The sequence below is a fragment of the Rhodnius prolixus genome, unplaced genomic scaffold, assembly GCF_049639745.1.
Source record: "Rhodnius prolixus isolate KJV_2025 unplaced genomic scaffold, Rpr scaffold_3, whole genome shotgun sequence".
NCBI classification, from domain to species: Eukaryota; Metazoa; Arthropoda; class Insecta; order Hemiptera; family Reduviidae; genus Rhodnius; species Rhodnius prolixus.
In genome coordinates, this window is record NW_027411603.1 from 38,674,033 (window position 1) to 38,695,332 (window position 21,300).

The window sequence follows — 21,300 nt, forward strand, 5'->3', positions numbered from 1 at the left end:
CATACAGGGTAGCCTTCATTTGGAAGATGAAAGGTAAAATAGAAGGAAAAATCACCGAATTGGCTTCCAGTTCGTCTAGATTTCTACTTTTTCTGCCTTTGTCAGCTACATTTATGGCCAGGGCTAAAATAAACATACAGGGTAGCCTTCATTTGGAAGTGAAAGGTAAAATAGAAGGAAAAATCACCGAATTGGCTTCCAGTTCGTCTAGATTTCTACTTTTTCTGCCTTTGTCAGCTACATTTATGGCCAGGGCTAAAATAAACATACAGGGTAGCCTTCATTTGGAAGATGAAAGGTAAAATAGAAGGAAAAATCACCGAATTGGCTTCCAGTTCGTCTAGGTTTCTACTTTTTCTGCCTTTGTCAGCTACATTTATGGCCAGGGCTAAAATAAACATACAGGGTAGCCTTCATTTGGAAGATGAAAGGTAAAATAGAAGGAAAAATCACCGAATTGGCTTCCAGTTCGTCTAGATTTCTACTTTTTTTGCCTTTGTCATCTACATTTATGGCCAGGGCTAAAATAAACAGCCAGGGCTAAAATAAACGAAAAGGGTAGTCTTCACTTGGAAGATGAAACGTAAAACTCAAGGAAAAAACACCGACTTGGCTTCCAGTTTGCCTAGATTTCTACTTTTTCTATCTCTGTACCCCTGCTTTTATGGACAGATCTAAAGTAAACATGAAGGGTAGCCTTCATTTATAAAATTCCCTTCTCACTAATTCACCTTAAGATAAATATTGAAATTGATGTTTATAGAGATCGCTGAGTTGACAGAAAGACAACTGGATGTTTGCAAATTTTCAAAAAGTAGTTCTGAGCTTTCTTTTAGAGATAAGTGTTACAGACGATGACTTTCAAAAAAGTCAGATAAGTTTATGTTTAGCTCACTTGACTATATCTAGAGATGACTTTCGACAGCCTTAATGTTAACCTACCGCCCCACCTTTATGATAGTTTATGATCTGTATTCCACCTATCTTCTTAGTAACTCAGATGTAAGAAGTAAACTATTAGAAATTCCAGTATTTTGCGAGTGTGTTCGTGACTTTCTCTGACGGCCATTTATCTATTCTTAACTATATTATAAATAACCTTCCTTACCGTACATTTATCTTATTTGATGTCTAATGTGAATCTTAAATTCTAATAATTCACCATGAGCCTCCTGCCACATGCCCAACGTACTTTATTATACAGATAATATTTGGAAACCATCAATAGGGTGAAAATGGACGATTTGCAGTTAGTAGTTCAGTTGGTTTTTTAGTATCTTACAATTTCCCTTCCAGTGTTTGAATATCATTATGATTTTAACACAAATATTGTTTTGATAAGATTATTCTGTTCAAATTTTAAATTAAGATAGATTGTATAAATACCTTTTATTATTTATATTTGTCCTTCAAACGATTCAGTTTCTTAGCCACAACTTTTTTATTTAAACTTATTACAACAAATAAAATGAGCCCAGAATAAAATAATATAATTTATAACATAAATAATAAATGAAAAAGTTTTTTGAGTTTCCTGAGAAAGACTTGTAACGTGTAAGAAATGTGGATAAGCCTTTGCAAATATGATTCAGATTCTTGTAGAAGCTATTGTTCCGAGAACATTTTTTCGCGAGTTCTTGTATTAACCTTATTTATTAAAACTTTGGCACTATTAAATACAATTCTCTTTAGGAGTTTGATCCTAAATTGTGCAAGAAATAAGATGCGACAAGTTTGAAACTTGCTGTGGACGAACTGTTCAGTTGTAAAGGGATAAAAGTCGTACTAAACCCAAAGCAGATTACAGGTGTTTTCTTCTGCAAGTTTAATTTCATTATCTGAGCCATTTATTTTAAAGTTTATTCGTTTTATTTTTATGTGGTTTAGCATTTAACAATTATTAAAGAGAATTACGCGACTATTAAAGTGAAAACGTGAGAAATAGATGTCAACGGAATGTAATAAAATAATACCCCTAAGTTAATAATTGGAAGATGATTGTTGTAACATTATATAGAAATCTTTTTTAAGTTTGAATGATCATGACGCCTTCATAATCTTTTTTTTTTTTGGAGTTAGTAACGAATCTTTTATGTTTATATTGTAACATTTCATTGAGTCCAAAGTTTAGTGGTTGATTTATTGTCTGGTTGAGCAGTTGTTGAAAGTGCTTCCATTATGCAACAACGATTTGCTTCAATAAAGAAAATGAACTCAATTAAAATGAATAAATAATTCTCATGAATTAGTTTGGAAAGTATTTATCCTTAGCGAAGCCTGAATCGTTGGCTCATCTTATTAACGTGGAAGAAACTAATAATGCAGAGTTTCAAAATTTAAGCGACGCCATCAGTTTTCACAAGAATATTCACGTGTTTTTGATGCCTAACAGTGGTACACAATTGTGGCTAGCTCTCTTCTTTGATTGGTGTACTTTTGGAGTATTGTAGCTCCAAATCTAAAACCAACTCTTCAACAATAACGCTTGCGACAGTAATAGAGCCTACTTCAATGAGTTCCTGAACATGATTAACTTTTCAAATAACTAAGACCTATTTTCACTTTTAAATTCTTCAATGAAAAAGAAGGAAACACATTGTTATTACAGTTGGGAAAACTGTCTGTTTGATAAGTTGAAGTAAACAACTATCATGTCTGCAGTGTGTAAAATCTCAACACTTTTTGTACGTTAGAAAGTAACAATTCTCAATGCTTCTTCTCCGAGTTCCATTTTATTTATTTATTTTTTAACACTAGTTGGAAATATTACTTTCTAAAACTAAAACTTCGTAAACTTTATTTTTTGAGTTTCTAATCGCCAAAGCTATGTATAGCTCTAATTTTCTGAAATTATCATCAATTCTCTCTTTTGCTAAATCGGCGCGTGCCTTTTGTTGGCTCTTTAATATAAAAATAAGAAATTATGGAGACGCACATCGAACTTTATAGCTAGCAGCACCTTTCACAATAATTACACTTAAACTGCACTTTTTTCCCCCCGCTTCGTAATTTCTCTTTCATTTTTTTGAATTAATATCTTGATAAATAAAGAATTGTAACGAAAATTAAGTGAAATGAAAATCTGTCCGTTAGTGAAATGTATTTTTGTTTTTTTACTTTCACTGTTTGTCTGTAATTAGTTGATCTTTCGCTGAAAAGGTAATCTGTGTGTCAAAAAAGCTAAAAACAATTTTTCTACTATAATAATTATTATATTATCAACAGGTCCCCTTGCGAGGGAAATGAAAATCGTAGAATGAATTTAATTGTTTTAGGGCAGAGACAGCGGCAGAGAACAGCATAGTTTTTCTACCAGAAGAGCCGAGAATGGTAAAGCTATAGCTGTATCCAAAGAAAACCAAAACTATGGTTAATAACGTTCGAAAAGAAGAGCATCGTATTCACGTTAATGGAATATACATGGAGCAGGACCATTAAGTTTATAATAACCCAGAAGTTTCAAAAAAAGGAACTCTGGATGAAGAGATAGAGTGCACTCTTTTCTAGGGAAGTCAGAGGTCTCCAGCTAAAATGGCTGACTTCCTGCCAACCCTCTTTTATTCCAGCAAAGCCTGACCTTCACGACAAAGCACAAATGTAATCTAATCTATTGAAAAGCGATATCAAAATAGAAAGGTTAGGAATTTGTGGAGGAGAAGGATAGTTCTTACAAGTATGTCCACAGAAGAGATAGAAGCCACTAACCAGTTTCGTTGGTTTAGCTTATATGTAAGAAGAGGGAAGATTTATAAGACTTTGGTAACAGGAACTAGGAAAAGAAGAATATATATAAGAACCTGGGTACAGGATGTTCTGCTGAGTTTTCAAGAGAGTGGTTGGGATTAAACAAGAAAAGCAGTGAGAAAGAGATGATGACTAAGGAAACAGACAGTTGGAGAAAGTTCTGCTGGATCTTCAAACTGATTCAGGGACAAATAAGAGTACTATATCAATGATAATGAGGTTTCGGAAACATAGAATTTGGTTATTCAAATTGGATAGTCCCAAATAGGCTACGATCTTTCATGGCTTCTGTTCAATTCTGGTTAGAAAACAACTTCTTCCACAATTCATTGTCTTAACCGCATGCATTCGTTAACAACTTGTGGCTATCTCTTGCCCGCGACAATCCAATAGCTATTCATTGCTTCACAAATATGGGCAACTTCAAAATCATCGAACATATCAGCATACCAGGGAACTCATTTTTTTTAATATTTAATTTTGATCTTTAGAAAGGAAACATTGGCAAATAACAAAACAAGAAACTTGGTGCTTAGAGAAGGTTATGTAGTCCAAAAATTTGTTAAGCACTTTCAACTTTATAATAACCTCCATGCTTAAATTGCTTTGAGTAAAAGTACCAGACGTTTTCTTGAGTAGTTGCATGCATACTGGATTCACACTGCTTGGAAAACAAAATTTCATCTTGTAACTTACTTTTAATAACTTCAAAGTTTTAATCACCCACTCTGGAAACTGTATAAGAAGATCCAGTATATAGGCAATCTTCTTTGTTTACTTTTCCCTAATAATTTGTGAATATTTATGATTTTATAAATATGTATTTGGTAAAAAATTCCAGCTACAAAATGCTTACCTAAGTTTTCAAAAACAAGTAGCTAAAATTGCGTGTAAAAATAAACTTTATACTTGTTCATTTCCTTGCTAATTAAAGCAAAAAATTAATTTTTAGTCAAACCCGAAGACAGCTGCTTTTGAAGGAATTGGGAACAGTTTTTTTCTAATTTTTTGTGTTAACCGAAATTTTTTATTATTTTAATAGATATAATTATAAAAGTTAATTAAGAAATTAATGTCACCTATTTAATTTTAAGGTTAATACAGTTTACTGCACGCAATGAATTTTTTTAAAATAAATTTAAAATGTGTAATTTAGAGAAATGTAGATTGTAAAGGCTGTTGCCTTGATAAAGGAATCGAATTTATATTTCGATTACTCCCTGCAACGCTCTCTCCAGACACTCCCTAGATGATACCCCAAATGAGGAAGTTGAGGGGTTGTAAGAAGGGTGTAAACTCCCTGTAACCCTGTCAACCAACCTGGTTGCCTATACGGAAATCACAAGGGGAGCCACCATATTGAGATTGACCTATTCCAGGTACCAGACACTTCCCTCGATTCCCCCTGGGGATAACATTTCTTCCCAGCACTTGGTAATCACTCAAACTCTCTGGGAAAGCACCAGAAAGAATTTGGATAAAGCCTCAACATCCCTTTTCTTAAAAAGATCGTATATTCTCCTCAGTTTTCCGTTTAAGCAGACTTTTTGGGGAAGTAATGCTAATTACTCTTAGCGGACACCTGGTGACTCGAAGGTTCCGTTTTTTTTGGACATAGTCACCGCTGTGTCATCCATGCTTCGGCACGCGAGCTTTCCATTAGGCTAGGGCAGTGCTGGGAACATAGGGAAGCGGAAATAAGAGATATCGTTCACCCTGTTCTGGCTAGTGAATCGCCCAAATGAAAAGATTTCTCTGTAATTTACGGTAAACTAATTTTTCTCAGTATAAAGGAATATAGTTCTTTTACAAAAGAATGATCTTTTCACGTAGACTGTTGGTTTGATCACATATTTCGAGATTTCTTACACTTTCCCTTTTCGGAAAAATTGATACAGATTTCAGAAAGAAAGTTAATGTTTCTTATGTTATATGTTAGCAAATTACAATATTTGAAATGTTAAAAATATTTTTATATTTAAAAATATTTGTTTTCAGCAATTAAAGTTCAAAATAAATTGTGAACAATATCGTATATGCAAAATCTATTGGCGGGTCCTCTATTTTATGATAGGTCTGAATAACTTGGAATTACTCTATCATTTATATTTAATTTAGATGTTACTGGTTTCTCCTGACTGCTGGAAATTACGGCAGACCCCAGCTATGACATCATCAGGACCTGTTATTGTACTTTCACTGTCTATCAAATATTGGACGACCAAACCACCGCCAATAGGGTATCATATAGTTTTGCACAGTTTTTTTTATGTTTATGAATATTTATTTATATTTAACCTTCTATTTCTCCAAAAATTTCTTAAATTATTGATAATAGAAAGTGCATTTAGTTGCACTTCTTGTCTTTGCTATGAATATTAATAGAATTTCAGATAACTGGTCATTTACGTTTTTTAGTTTTCTTATTTACCATTTTTAAATTAGTTTTGCATCTCTTCCCTCCATTAACGTCGTAATTTATTCAAGTTTTTACTTTCAAGCAGGTTATTCTTTGCTTTTTTTGTTTTTTATATAAATAGTCGATTTCTTTGAATTTTATTACTGCGCATTTGTTTGTATAATTTATAAAAATCAAGAATAGACAACAGAAAATGACGTTCTTAAAGTAATAAATTAATAATTTTAGCAATTGCGCTAAAATTTGCTTTTATTTTGTACACATTTCTCGTGATATTTTTAGGTTATATTCCCAGTAACCAATCTAAATCAGGCTATATGTGTCCATAAGTATTAGAAGTGTTCTTCTTTGTTAATGGCGTAGAGTTGCTGGCTTTTAGTAATAACTGAAATTCAGTTATTTTTATTAAAAAAGAAAATGGCGTTGTTACCTTAAACCTTTTTTACCAATACTTCTTTTTCTTACTTCTTGCGTAATGCTTCCTTCTGGAACTTCTCAATTCCTTTGCGAGGAACTGCGTGCAGAAGGATGAATGATAGCGCATGTTTTCTGTTCTTTTCCTTCAAGTAGTACGAGGGTCGTTTGAAAAGTCCGTGCAAAGTCAGAGAGATAGCACTACTGGCGCGTATCGAGGTTATGTTTAGTTAGTAGCATCTCTTGGAAGAACACACACCAAGTTTCAGCCAGATCGGTCTATTTCTTTGTGTTTGGCATTCGTTTGAATCGAGGAAGTCGAGAGATTTTCAAAAAATGGACGAAAAAGAATTTCGTGTGTTGATTAAACACTACTTTATGAAAGGCAAAACGCCTCAGGAGACTAAAGAGAAGCTTGATAAAGATTATGGTGACTCTGCACCTTCGATTAGAACAGTTTATAAGTGGTTTCAAAATTTTCGGAGTGCCCATATGGGCACAAGTGACGCTGAACGTTCTGGACGCCCTGTTGAGGTTACTACTCCAGAAATCATTGATAAAATCCATGATATGGTGATGGATGACAGAAGAGTGAAGGTGCGTGAGATTGCTAGTGCTGTGGGCATCTCAAATGAACGGGTACATAATATTTTGCATCAACATTTGGACATGACAAAGCTATCAGCAAGATGGGTGCTGCGATTGCTCACGCTTTACCAAAAACGAAATCGTGTGAAGTGTTGCAAGGACGGTTTGCAGCTGTTCCAGAAGAATCCGCAGGACTTTAAGCGTCGTTTCGTCACTGTGGATGAAACATGGATACATCACTACACTCCTGAGACCAAAGAACAATCTAAACAATGGGTTACCAAGGGGGAATCTGCGCCAAAAAAGGCGAAGACCGTTCCTTCGGCCGGAAAGATTATGGCGACTGTCTTTTGGGATTCGCAAGGAATAATTCTCATCGACTATCTGGAAAAGGGTAAAACTATTACAGGTGCATATTATTTATTGTTATTGGACCGTTTAAAAACCGAGCTGCAAGAAAAACGCCCACGATTGGCCCACAAAAAAGTCCTTTTCCATCACGGCAACGCACCAGCTCACACCTCAGCAGTTGTGGTCGCAAAATTAATGGAAATAGGGTTCCAACTCGTTTCACATCCCCCCTATTCTCCAGACTTGGCTCGCTCGGACTACTATTTGTTCCCCAATATGAAGAAATGGCTGGCGGGAAAAATATTTTATTCAAACGAGGAGGTGATTGCAGAAACGAATGGCTATTTTTCAGACTTGGACAAATCCTATTATTCGGAAGGGATCAACAAACTAGAGCAGCGTTGGACGAAGTGTATAAGCCTAAAAGGAGACTATGTTGAAAAATAAAAAAGGTTTACCCCAAAAAATTAAGTAGTTTTTATTTTTGCACGGACTTTTCAAACGACCCTCGTACGTCCATCAAAGGAGAATTTATTTTACACGTCTACCATAGGAATATATTCAATGATTGTTTAGGTGTTCGCGAAAAACTGCTTCAGGAGAATGCTGTATGAGTCTTAGCACCATAATTTTTTGTTCCATCAGACAAAACATTTCAACTAGAAAGGTGGTAATGAATGAAATCTTTATCTGCAAGTGTGATGGAGAAAGTGCCCAAAATGGTAGAATACAAGAAAATTATCTGCTGTAAATTAGAAGTAATCTAAGGCTACATGTTACGTGTACAATATGTCAATCCAAAACTTCTACAATTGTTACCTGCATCTCTGAGCGTTTCTTTTCGTGTTACAATGAAAGATATTTCGTACACAAAAGCATACACGTACCAAGATTGTCACAGCTTCTTATGGTATTTATTTAAACACTTCACTTATCATTTCTACTGATGTCTTTCCTTGTAAATTTTCACTCCCAAAAAAAACATATCATTGATTTTGTTGTTATCAGATTAATTTTAGCTCAAATTATTTATAATAGATTGAATTTACTAATGTCTTCGCTTTTATAATGTAATTTTAGCTCAAATTATTTATAATAGATTGAATTTACTAATGTCTTCGCTTTTATAATGTAATTTTAGCTCAAATTATTTATAATAGATTGAATTTACTAATGTCTTCGCTTTTATAATGTAATTTTAGCTCAAATTATTTATAATAGATTGAATTTACTAATGTCTTCGCTTTTATATTGTAATTTTAGCTCAAATTATTTATAATAGATTGAATTTACTAATGTCTTCGCTTTTATATTGTAATTTTAGCTCAAATTATTTATAATAGATTGAATTTACTAATGTCTTCGCTTTCATATTGATAACCTTAAGTTCTGATTCTTGTTTTACCTTATTGGAGCGCAGTACTTTATTAAACACAAATTGCCGGTAGCGGAATGTCTACCCAGTTTAGTTGAAGACCATATCAAAATCGTGTGAATCCTGAAACCAATTTTGGAAAGAAATGTAGTTTTAAATAACATCTGTTAAGAGTTGCATTAAACTGCATAGCCAGAATATGCAATTTTTCTACATTTTATTGTAGATATTTCATTTAAAGTTTCAAAATCTTTACCGGCAAATCTTTTAACCATTCACTTTTAGGTCAATAAAAAATATGGTTTCGGTATTTTACTTTCCACGTTTTTTTGATATTGAATAATTTTGAAAGGTCTGCATTTACAAAAGTGTAGCTCAATCCCCCTATTGACCTTTACTCTTCATTGAATCAGTGTAATATTATTAAAGGACAGAGACATTTCCCGAGTAAATGTAACACGTTTTTGTGAATCATCATACGCTTCTATAGAAATTGAGTTGGTTCAGTTTATTCATAAGAACATCATCATCAACATCTTTGGCCTAAAACGATTAGAAAGAAAGTGAGCCAATGTAACTAATTATATAATTATCGATCGAACGATTAACTATAGTACTAGCATCCAGAATAGTTTGTGAAAGTCGAAATACTATCTTTCTCAAAGACCAACTAAAAAAACGGCTTCAAGTCTTACTAAACAAAGATTACAGTGAGAAAAGTTGGTCAGGAATAAATTTTAAAAGGATAATAGTTCAAAGGATCTGAGAGTATTTAGTGGTGAAATGAGAGTAACTATTTTTGATACCATTTATGTATTACAAATTACATGCTACTTGACCTTGACTCTGAACATTTCTTCCGTTGAACGTCATTCATCTTGGAAATAAGAATATACCAATCAGAATTCAGAATAGGGATTCATATTGTACCGGCCTTTCTAAGCTTCATATGGCGAATTCATGAATACAACGCAGTTATGCAGTCATTAACTCGCTAACTTAAAGTAAGCCTAGGACGTACAGTTTGGTTAGAAGGAAACTGAATCATTAGGTCTTCAAAATTTAGAAATGGCTCAGGCTTTTAAGTATCTGGTATATCTCTGAATATGTGTAGACCTAGAGCATCAGATATGAAATTTAAACATTTGTAGCGGCAGCAGAAAGCTCTACACTGTAGTCAACTATCAATCGAAACAAAGTTGACGCTTATGGCCTACGAATATGACTAAATTCTAGGCATTCTAGGTAGCATTTATTACAAAATCATTTTAACCCAAGAGAATGATGCTTTGTTGATAATGGCCATAATTACTGATTATTTTAAGAGCAGCAAATTTTCTTTAAAGAAAGAATAATAGCGGTTCCATTTTTTAAATGATTAAATGATAACGATTACACACAGGACAAAACACATAAGAGATAGTGAATAAAGAAGAATAACAATAGATAAATATCATGTTCAACATTGTAAATACAACCAAGTTAATAAAGTAAAAACAAAAGTATTAAAAAGATACATATAGTTGATTACCTGCTTAGATATTTTGATGGTGGAGCCATCCTTAATTGTTTGTAATGACAATACATCCATTATTAGCTGAACTGCTCTGTGTTTGTCTATTTTATTGTTTGGCCCTTGCTTACAATGTAGCTAATAGATAATTACATTAAATTGTCTTTTATGAAAGAGTTTGTCTATTTAAATTGCCGTATATTTTTTAAAATGGTTACAGTTAATTATTAAAATACTAACCTTACTGCAGTTAGTAAATTCCTTCGTATTGTTAACTTTAAAATAAATCTTAAAATATTGCTGTTTTTTTCTTTTAAATTCTGTTGAAATTGAAACAATTTAGCTCTAGATGCACTAGAATATATGCAAACCACAGAATTTTAATATTTATTAAAAAAGGGTACCGTTCAGGGAAAGGTTCTATAGCCGCATGGAGTTTTGCACATAAATTACGTATAAAACTGGGAGAGTTCAGATCAGAGGCAAGGAGGTTTTTTAAATGGAAATTTTGTACTCAGAATGACTTTGTTTCATATCAATTATAGATTATAAAAGAATTATGATGCTTCTTATCTCTTTGTAATCGTTAAAAATCTGATAAACGGTAGCCTAGTAGACCTTCTACTCGTTTAACTTGAGATTATTTTTCTTGCTATAAGTTTAAAAAGTAAGAATTGTGTGAAATATCTCACGAGTTCACATCTGATAGGTCAACGGCTGGTTCTGGTAGGTTCATTCTCCTTGAAGTTGTTTAGATAAAACTATATAATATCGTGCATTTTGCATAAACAGGAATACTCTACCGGTATTTCGGGACATTGTGAGTAACATTGTCACACAGGACATTTTTGGTGAACGTTGAATACCAATTAATGAAGAAGTCTGTCCAGTGAAGATTTCAGATTCTTTACCAGAGATACTTCCACCTTTTCTGAAGATATCTACATGGAAAATCTTGTACTATTGCAGCCACACTGAGACAAAGAACAAATAGATGCAGAAAGTGCTTGCTTCTTATCATTACTACAATTTCACGTTAATATTTTACTTGAAGGAAATTTCAAACTTCTATTTCCAATTAAAAAACAAATCATGTCTGCCATGCAGATAAAAGAATACAGCATCGTATATAAACCTATTACACTATTAAAATAATTGATAAAAAGTAATTTACTCAAGTATTATACTCAAGTTATTTTGCAATTTTTAAAGTAATTTAAGTAATATTTAATGATAACAAGTAAAAAGCCTCAAGTAGTGAATATGGCGAAAAATACTTTCCCTTACTGCATTTTATTCTTACAGTAATTCTAATTTATGAATAATCTGTAAACTAAAAGTGACCAATTCATAAACGTAGTTGGTGGAGATTGTCTAGCATTTATTGTAGGATCAAACCGCTTTTTTGGGAGGGTCTAGAAGCCTCCCTATTTGCGATGCCCTCCGTGTGCCTTGACCTCCTTAATCTCGTGTTCAACTCAGTCTGTACGGCCAGAGGTCACACTGCTTTTAATAGCAAAAGTTTCTTAGTGAAAGTACTTAATTATATATTTTCATGTTAATTTAATGTGGATAGTTTTATGATGCTTATTTTTCTGTTATTACTAGTTCAAAGAAAGTGTACTAAGAAGCACATTGGTATGCGCAATAGCACATTGAATTCACGCTTCATTGATCTTTAATAGTTGACCAATTACTTTTATTCTTTCTTAATGGTACACTTGTCAAGTTAAAATTCACGATATCCAATTAATTTATTAGAGAAACAATATTGTAAACAGTAACTTTATTAATTGATTTTATTATTATGCGTTATTGGTTAATGGCGACAATTAATTTATTACTAGTTTAATATTTGAAATTTATGGCTCTTTGATACAATCCCAACTAAACATTCAATCTCACTACACAGCTCACCAGCGCCTAAGTTGTGAATTTAAAAGTAAAGTAAACGGAAGTAAGCTCCATAATCTTACTCTTACTGACTAGATATAAAAGATAGTAAACTTGCCAGCATATTTGCTAAACTAAACCAATGAAATCAATCATTCGTTCGGAAAGAAAAAACATTTACCAAAATAATATTTCAACCAAAATTGAAATCACATAAATCCCTTTTCATGTACGAGTACATATAAGTAAATTATCCTTAAAACTCTGCACTGAGATTAACGCGTGAACATATTATTTAAAAACTGAAATACAATCTTTGCTATAGAGGTAATAAACCAATTTTTTAGTTTGTTTTATAGAAATACCCAAATTATACAACCTCTCTGTTCATATTAGGGGGCTCATCTCTTAATGATGTCGTTCGTTCACCTTTTAAGAACACTTAAGCAACAGCTCGGCTGCTCTGAATGACACACTAAGGAAGATCTTTTTTCTTATCGTTGTAAAAATAAACATGCCGAGTGCAATTATTGTTAAACATTATATTTCAGTCAAATTTAGTTTTGACTTGGCTGGTTCATAGAATAGGTATTTGTTTTTTACAACTTAAACGTGTCTTTTTAGTGTTAGAAATATAACTAACTGGGCGATAAACTATTTAATATGTTTGAAGAAATATCTAATTGAATCTCATAAAACAAATATTTAACATTTAGTTTTAAATTAAATTTGTGTTTATTAATTCTATAATCAAACATTCATAACCAGTTTTCTGCTCCTCTCTGCTATATGGGGGCTGCCAGTGTTTAATTGGCCGTGAGAGGAGCGCAGATAATATGCAAATCTAAATTCTTAAGTCTTTAGTGCTCGTTATGAAATTGGACAGCGAAAGTTAATACAAGTTGAATGGTAAAACTGATTAGAGAGCTATGTTGAAGAATATTTAGTAGATTAAAACATTCTGCTACATTTCATTGAGAAAAGTGATTTAAGAAAGATGCAAATAAAGATGTTGTTTGGCTCATGCACATTGCATTGGTGTGCTCAGATATTTGAGAGCTGTGAAAACTATGCAACGGTTTTAGAAGGTGTTCATATTACAGAATTCTTCTTATACATATGCATCTGTTAAAGTTTACTGCATTTATAAACGCACTTGTAGATGGATCCATGCAACTAATTCCTTCACTAATCTTTAAGGGCCAACTAAGCTTTTTTTTGGTTCTGACAAAGACCTCTATTTCTTTCTGCAAAGCTAATCTGTATTCGTTTCTTTCATATCCTATGTTACCTAGCAACTAATTCTGATCTACCAACAAAAAACTATATTCCAAATCCACCTTAAAAATTCTAATGTCGCTTGTAATATTCGTTGAACTTGTCTCCTAATCAACTCGTACATTATATTCAGAATAAAGCAATAGCATTATATTGATTGTTGAGCCTACAGAAATCAGTGTGCACAATTGTGACGGCCTTCGTGTAAATTACTATTATTATGTCGTGGTTGAAATATAATAGATCAATATTATTATAAGTTAGGATTTAATAAAGAATTCAATTCCCCCTAGAGTAAGAAATTCTGAACTTCCGCCTTTTAAGAAGAAAATAGTTTATAATAATGCTGCCATTTTTGCCAGTTATTTTATTTATCAGATAGATAAGTTGGATGTTTGCCTTTTTCACTGTACAAACAAACTTCAAAAGTTGGCTGAGGCCAAAGAGAATAAGTTTTCTTTAAGAAAGCATTGAAGTTGTATTTTATTTATTAGTTTTCTACTTTATTTATTAGGTTTTATTTTATGTATTAGTTACTATTCAGTATATTTATTTTGTTAAAATTAAAGTTTGCACTATTAAATAAGAGCGGTATTATGCTATGGTGCACAGGTTTGGGGCTACTTAAATCTACAAGAAATAGAGAAGCTGCAGAAATAGTTCATAAAGAGGTTATTTTATCTGCCTCCAAACAAACCCGATTATGTCCTATACCTGGAAACTTCCATCCCACCATTGAATGGCTATACTCTTAAAATGCACATAGGCTATATCCGTAAAGTACTAAATCAAACAACAAACAGGCTCACTAATTTTTTAGCCAATGTAATAATAGAAAAGAAAATATCCTGGTTCAAGCACATTAAAGATTTAGGTGATCAGTTTCAAATAGAAATTAACAAAGAAATTCTCAAAACATTCCAGCCTGAAAACTTAGTAAATAAACTTGAATTAAATAATGAAATGGAAATGCTAACCAGAGTTGATAAAAGTGAATTTCATAAATTATATTCAAAACTAGATCCGCACCAAGCAGAATTTTGTATCCACAATAATGCAACAAATTTATATAGTAAATCTCTCATATTAAAAGCCAGAGGCGAACTGTTAGACTTGGAACTACCAACCATGGAGTAAGAATAGGGTGTTTACGTGTTCCTTGTGCAATCTAAATGTCCCTGAAGATACTATTCACTTCCTAGGAATATGCCCAATTCTAGGGGAATTTAGAAAGGCACATCAATTTATTAAATGGTACTAATTGGATAACACTCGCCAAATACTTAAACACAGTTGTAAAATATAGGAGATTCCTGGTTAATTGCTGTCTGAATAATAAATACTGTAATTGGGAGCTAATTATTTAAAATAAGCTTCTACGCTTTTTTTGTAAAACTCAATTGTATTTATGTAATTGTAAATAAAAGCATTTATTTATTCATTCATATTTATTTTGTTAGATACTTTTTTCTTAGTCAGAAACTAAACAAGTTTAAATTTGAAGATGGAGACCATGAATTCTTTAGAACACTTATGAGCTAGCTGCAGATACTCTGTTTGGTCTTAAGATAGTTCAGTGTAAAGTTTGTTTTACTGTTATTAAATGGATTTATTAACTAAAAAGTGTGGCAGTGCATAATATTATTATAGTTCAGTGACTGGAATCATCTTTCTCGAATCACTTTCACATATATCACGCATTATACACCCACTAACACAAACATAACATGTGTATTGTAGTACGCTACATAGCATTTAAGCTACAAATGAAAGTGTTTGCCCTCAACTAGCCTTATATGGTTGCAAAGGTTTATCGTTTTCCATCTCCTTCAATTAAATTTATTCGCGTTTGTAATTTCCCTTTCACTATCCCTGACTAACTTGATTTACTTTTATGATCCCACTATTTGTACATCATTGAATAATTCAATTATGCATATTTCATGCTAATTTGTTGAATAAAGGAATGACGCTAAGCTCGCAGATTATCAATGAATGGTTTTAGATAACCGATCGGTATAAACCTGATTATTATAATTCACTTTTAGTTTAAGTTTATGACCAACATAAACAAATGTATATAAATAATTTGAAATCTATGTCAACTGTACATCTGTTTATAATTAAGTTTCGTGCACAAGGCTTATTGAGTGCTTAAAAGCATTAGAAGTGCCAGCGGAGCTGATAGGGCTGATCAATATGACATTGTTGCATGAAATTTGGTGTTAGATGAAGTCACTCAGGAAATGGTACGTCTACGGCCGAAAGCAAGGTCTGCAACTAATAGGTTCATCTTATGCGGATAAAATGTAGGACTTATTATTTCTAGGACGACCACCTCACAGTGAAAGACGCGCGTTTAGAATAAGATGAGGGCAGCCGTTGTCTATATTCTTTGCAGTCATTTACAGATAAGTTAAATTATTTAGTGACTAACTCGAAATACAAAAACAAAAATTGGTAATCTGCAAGTATAAGATATCCGTTCCAAAGGCGTGAGATCAGCTACTCCTTTAGGAGTCACTCACTAGCCCGAGAAACAGTTTAACCAAGATTTAAGCTGTAGTACAACAGCAGTCAATAGGCATCTGTAGATAATAAGATGCGAATCTTCAGCCAACCTAAACCTGTACTTAAATCGTAGTAGTCTAACGGTTCGGAGGGATGCTTGGGCGTTGATCACAGAAGACAATCAGAAACTGAATTATTTATTATATGTTTAACGAGTATATATTTTCAAAAAGTAGAAATCCGCTGCGCTGCATAGAATACCATCCAAACGGCAGAAGACAAAGATGACTCCAATGGTCCCGGGGGCTACTGGATGTGGAAGAAGATGTGCTGAAGTTAAGGTATCAGGCAGCGGTGAGTCAAAGAAGATGTCGACTATCAACGATCCTCGAGGAAACTATTAGAAACTTTTTATTGTTCAGCAATGTCTGTAACAAATATAAAAGAAAAACATTCTTCTAAACAGTAAAGGAAATTTATTTTATTATTTTAAGTTTGCAACGTCATTGCAAATTCTCAACTGCTTTGTCGAAACGTTTGCAAATTAGATTTTGTTTTACTTTACATTACTCTTAAGTGTGTTAATCAATCTAATAAAAGAACTAGGAAATGCATTTAAGAAGAAAGAATTTTCTTGGAATAATTGAATTAAAAGTGAAAGGCTGGTTTGTATTCGATTAGTTTTTAAGTAAATCTCAGGAGTTGTTTTTGCGACATCGCAATCGTATACTCGTATGTAAAATGAAGCCTCTAATCCACATTTTGGGTGGACTTCCATTTGAACATTTTGTGGCATCACATCTTTCCCGTAAATTTTCATTTTCAACACATGTGGACCATCAAGTATTTCAGTAGTAATACATATACATATGTATATATAAAGATGCATATAATAATTATTCACAGATTATGATTTTATGCAATGTAATAAATAATAATAATAAATTTTACTTTTAATAAAAATCCCTGATTAGCATAATTATAATAATATTGAAAGTATTCAGATCAAAACAGAAGGAGAAAGTTAAAATAAAACCAAAAAAACATTACTAAATGAAAGCATTCGACTCTCTGCAGCTTTGAAGTAGGTAACAGTATCGCAGACAAGGGGGCCGATATTTGTATCAGTCCATCAGTTCCAATCAACTCCATTATAAAAGATTATGATAATTTGTCCAACATAATATTCTAAAAATTCTTTTTATATTTTCATAAAAAAGTTTAATTTATAATAACCAACCAATTTATCAGATTCATTTTTTTCCCCTTAATAATTATTTAATTATTATTTTAGAAGAAGATTTACTTTCACTCCAAGTCCTTTAATTTCCTGATATTGCCATGTTCCAGGATGATGAGCCGCCGGAGATCACTTACTGCGTGGTGGACCATACTGGGACGCTCAGCCTGCAGACTTTAACACCAACCCAACCAATACCACCGGAAGAAGAATTAAATACAAAATTTGCCGAACTAGTTGAAGAATTAGATCTAACGGCACCAAATAAGGCGGCAATGCTTGGATTGCCACCAGAAAAGAAATGGCAGATATATTGTTCACAAAAGAAGGTATTCTCTTAGTTTTTCTTTTTCTTCTTCAGGGTAGGTTATTAAGAGAATGAAATAATGCTGGGGAAAAACAAGACTTGGTTTTACTAGTGAGAAAACTGTAATCTGTAAGAAAACTGAAATATAAAACGGCTAAAAAAGAAACATCAATAAATGGAAAAATGTTAAAAGTGCGTTGAAAAAGTAGTTTATTTCGGAAAACTTATGTCTTTTATGGAAGAAATTATGGCGGAAATTAGCAGAAGAACTGCGCTAACTAGGACAAAGTTTTAGTCATTGCAATGTATAGAGAAAATTAATACATGCAAACCTTGAAATAGCGAGTTGTTGTTGGTGTCTAACGTTCATATATGGAGTCAAAACTTGGCCAATCTTAAAGGGAATAATTACCAGTTAAGGAGCAACCCAGCGGGCTGTGAAGAAGTACCCTGATAGCAGTAAGGACTAATGACCAAAATAAGGGTGTTCAAGATGTCAAGGTTTTACAAAACCCTGTAATTTAACTTTGAAACTACCGTACCGGAGAACCCATTTATAGGGTACACGGTAACTTATATTTTAACAATTATTACAAGTAAAGTAGACGTTCGTTACGCCCTCCGAACAATGTTCTCTCCTTATAGTAAACAGTGAGCTCTTTATAAAATCTAAAAGCTGGTAGTTGGATTCGAACTCAGGTTCTGGACATGGAAATCCTATGACCTCCCTACCCTTATTTAGACCCAATTTAGTTTTAGAAAGGGAAATCTCTGGTCTCGAAAACTCTAGAACAATATATCCCAGTAATATGTTTTATAGAAAAAGAAAAATTGGTAAATCTTTAGAATAGCACCCCAGAGGCGTGGCCTAATTCGAAGTGATTCTGATTCGCTGTTACTATAGAACCCGCCATATTCAAATATAAATATAAAACTATTTCTTTATTTTATATTTACACTTAAATCTAGCGGATTATATGGTAACAGCGAATCAGAATCACTTCGAATTATTTCTTTATTTCTTAATGGGGGGCTTCGCCCCCACACCCCCTGATTTTTTTCTTAATGGGGGCTTCGCCCCCATACCCCCCTCCTAACCTACCTAATCACCCTCAATTTTTTTATTTGTGTCACAAGATTCATTACAATAATTACACAGAACAACACAAAAGAAACTTACCTTATTCTGTGGAGTCCTTTTCCTGAGGAGGGTATACTCGTACCTGTCGAACTCCAACCTCATTCACACTACACTCATGCTTTAATTTAAAAAAAAACTGCAAATTTAAAACGCTCATGCTCATAAAGTTACAAAAAAACGGCACCTCAGGTCACATACAGAGCACTCGCGGGAACTATTAATACATTAAACAGGAAGCAGTTGCTAGGCAGTAAGTGTACTGCGCATGCGTGCGAAACATAAGCGTTACGAAATTCGCACAATCCGAAACAGTTCATTCGCGGGAAGTAGTTTACATTTTCACCGGTAGGTGCGCTGTACTTCCCAACCCCTAAAAATAAACAGGCCACGCCCCCGGGGCGCTATTCTATAGATTAGCCGAAAAATTTTCTTTCGCTCACAAAATTAACATTGTCGCGAATTGGCGAAAGGTCGTGATCAATTTGGAGAAAGCCATTTTAAGAATTAATTCGCCGGATATTTGTTTCCTTTTTGGGAAGTAAACATCCAGGGCGGGGCAATCTCCTGTGGAAATCAGTTTAAAGGAGTACCAAGGAAACAATTACCCATTATAATATGCCTAAAGTTATGAATTATGTTAATGGAAATTATTTAGGTTGTATTTTGCTGGTATCAGATTAGAAATTTAATCGGTCCTTTCACGAACTAGATTTACTATCTCTGTTAATTTGATTATGATTGAAGACGTGAGATTTTGTTGAACACTAAATTTACTTTATTTATAGTTGGCTTAGATACAAAAGAAACCCCTTATCCATAAACCGAAATTTGTTGCGAATTCCTGATTTCCAAAAGACTGTTCAAGAGTACCGCATGTTACTAGTCAGAGATTAGTGAAAATGCTAAGGTTATACTTCGCACGAAATCGTCAAAGAAAAGTTTTGCAAATAAAACTTTGATTGAACTCGTCGTTCTTTACTCTTTTTGCATCTTGAAAATTAGTTAGTCAATTCATTAGTGTCGTTATTCATGCTTATAGTTGCATTCTTGCTGCATTACTGTGTAACTTGTTTGCTTATGTGGTTCAGGTTTAAGGCTTAAGCATTAAGTATGTTCTTTACCTTGTTTAATCCTCACCGATCAAAGTGAACCAATTCTTTTTTCGATTAATTTTTTTTTTTTTTAGAAATAATTATTATTTAGAATATACATTTTTATAAAATATTGCAATTATTTTCAATAAGTTCAGTCCTATTGAACAATTACACGAGTAGGTTTTTATTCGTTAGTAATATTTGCTCATCAAATTCCTTCAAACCCCAAAGAACATCAAATACATCATTGTTTAATTTATTTCTAGATATTTATTTAGTAGAATGAGTCACTGATAAATTCTATGTTAGCCATATGTTAAAAATAATAATTATTATTATTATTACTTATACCAAGTCAGTATCACATGTTCCCTTTTCTATTTAATTGCAATTAAATTCAGTGCACTACAGAAAGTGCTTATCTGCCTCTTTTCGAATAGCTTAAGTGATATGAATTAATTCGATTCCAAGTGAAAGCAAAGTTGGATTTATTATTTTCAAACTTTATTTGGATGAGAAAACCGTTTTTAGGTGTCATAAAATATTCAAATAAAGCCATAAAGATGATTACTTTCTAGAGTTATATGTAATTATGGAGCCATAATTAAATTCAATTTTACCATTGAGGTTAATCTAGTGTGGATAATGCTTGAAATGTAGAAAGTAAAATTTCAAATATTCTGTATGAATTTATAAGTGAATATACATTACTGATAGAATAAGGCAAGGTTCAATCAATTTTCATTTATAAAATATGGTCTAAAATTAATTAATACCTAAAATTAAATTACAGATTTAATGAAAAATTAAAAGTTGAGTGAATTAGAAATAAGTTTTCTAAAAATTGCTGAATCCAAAGACAGTCTTAATAACTGATGAAAGTCCCTATCCTTTGTTTTGATTAGTAACATCAGTAAAATGTGGAATATTAACTCAACCAACATTGTTTTAAACGAAATAGTTTATTTAAAGAAAGATTTACGATAAGTTAGTGCTGCTAGCATTCCAGATTTTTTAGGAAAGATGTTAAATCCCAACAAGAGTTTACGTTCAGTAATTTTGTAAAAAGTCACTGGGCAGCAGCACAGGCTGAGATTTTTTTTCAGAGTCAAGTGTCTTTCCCAGACATTCTTGTGACTAGTAATAGATAGGATTTATTTTATCTTTGAAACATCTCTTTGAAAAAAATAATTTAAAAAAATATTTGTTCTTGTTTTTAAGCTATTTTGGTTGGCAAAAATTTATTAAAACAAATTTAAGCTTTTAAATTCTATCAATACCTAATATTCAAACCCTCTTATTTACTCTCTAAATTCTGTTTATTGTTTTCAATGTAGTAGTAGTGCAGGACTAGCTATTAATATTTAAGAGAACTATGAGACTATTTAAATAGAATATCTTCAAAGAAATATGCTTTAATATTCATCTATAA

At 32.6% G+C, this 21,300-nt stretch overlaps 1 protein-coding gene across 9 annotated transcripts in view; it reads left to right on the forward strand.

Moving 5' to 3' along the window:
• Positions 1-21,300, forward strand: part of DAAM (disheveled-associated activator of morphogenesis-like protein) — a 189,109-nt gene that overhangs the window by 157,224 nt on the left and 10,585 nt on the right. For 8 of the 9 annotated variants that reach the window (XM_074124838.1, XM_074124836.1, XM_074124835.1 and 5 more), the window contains one exon: positions 17,437-17,655. In XM_074124838.1, the coding sequence (XP_073980939.1) occupies positions 17,437-17,655 (219 nt within the window). Of the gene's footprint in view, positions 1-17,436; positions 17,656-20,275; positions 20,592-21,300 lie in introns of those variants that run through there. The other variant, XM_074124843.1, reaches the window with a different exon arrangement.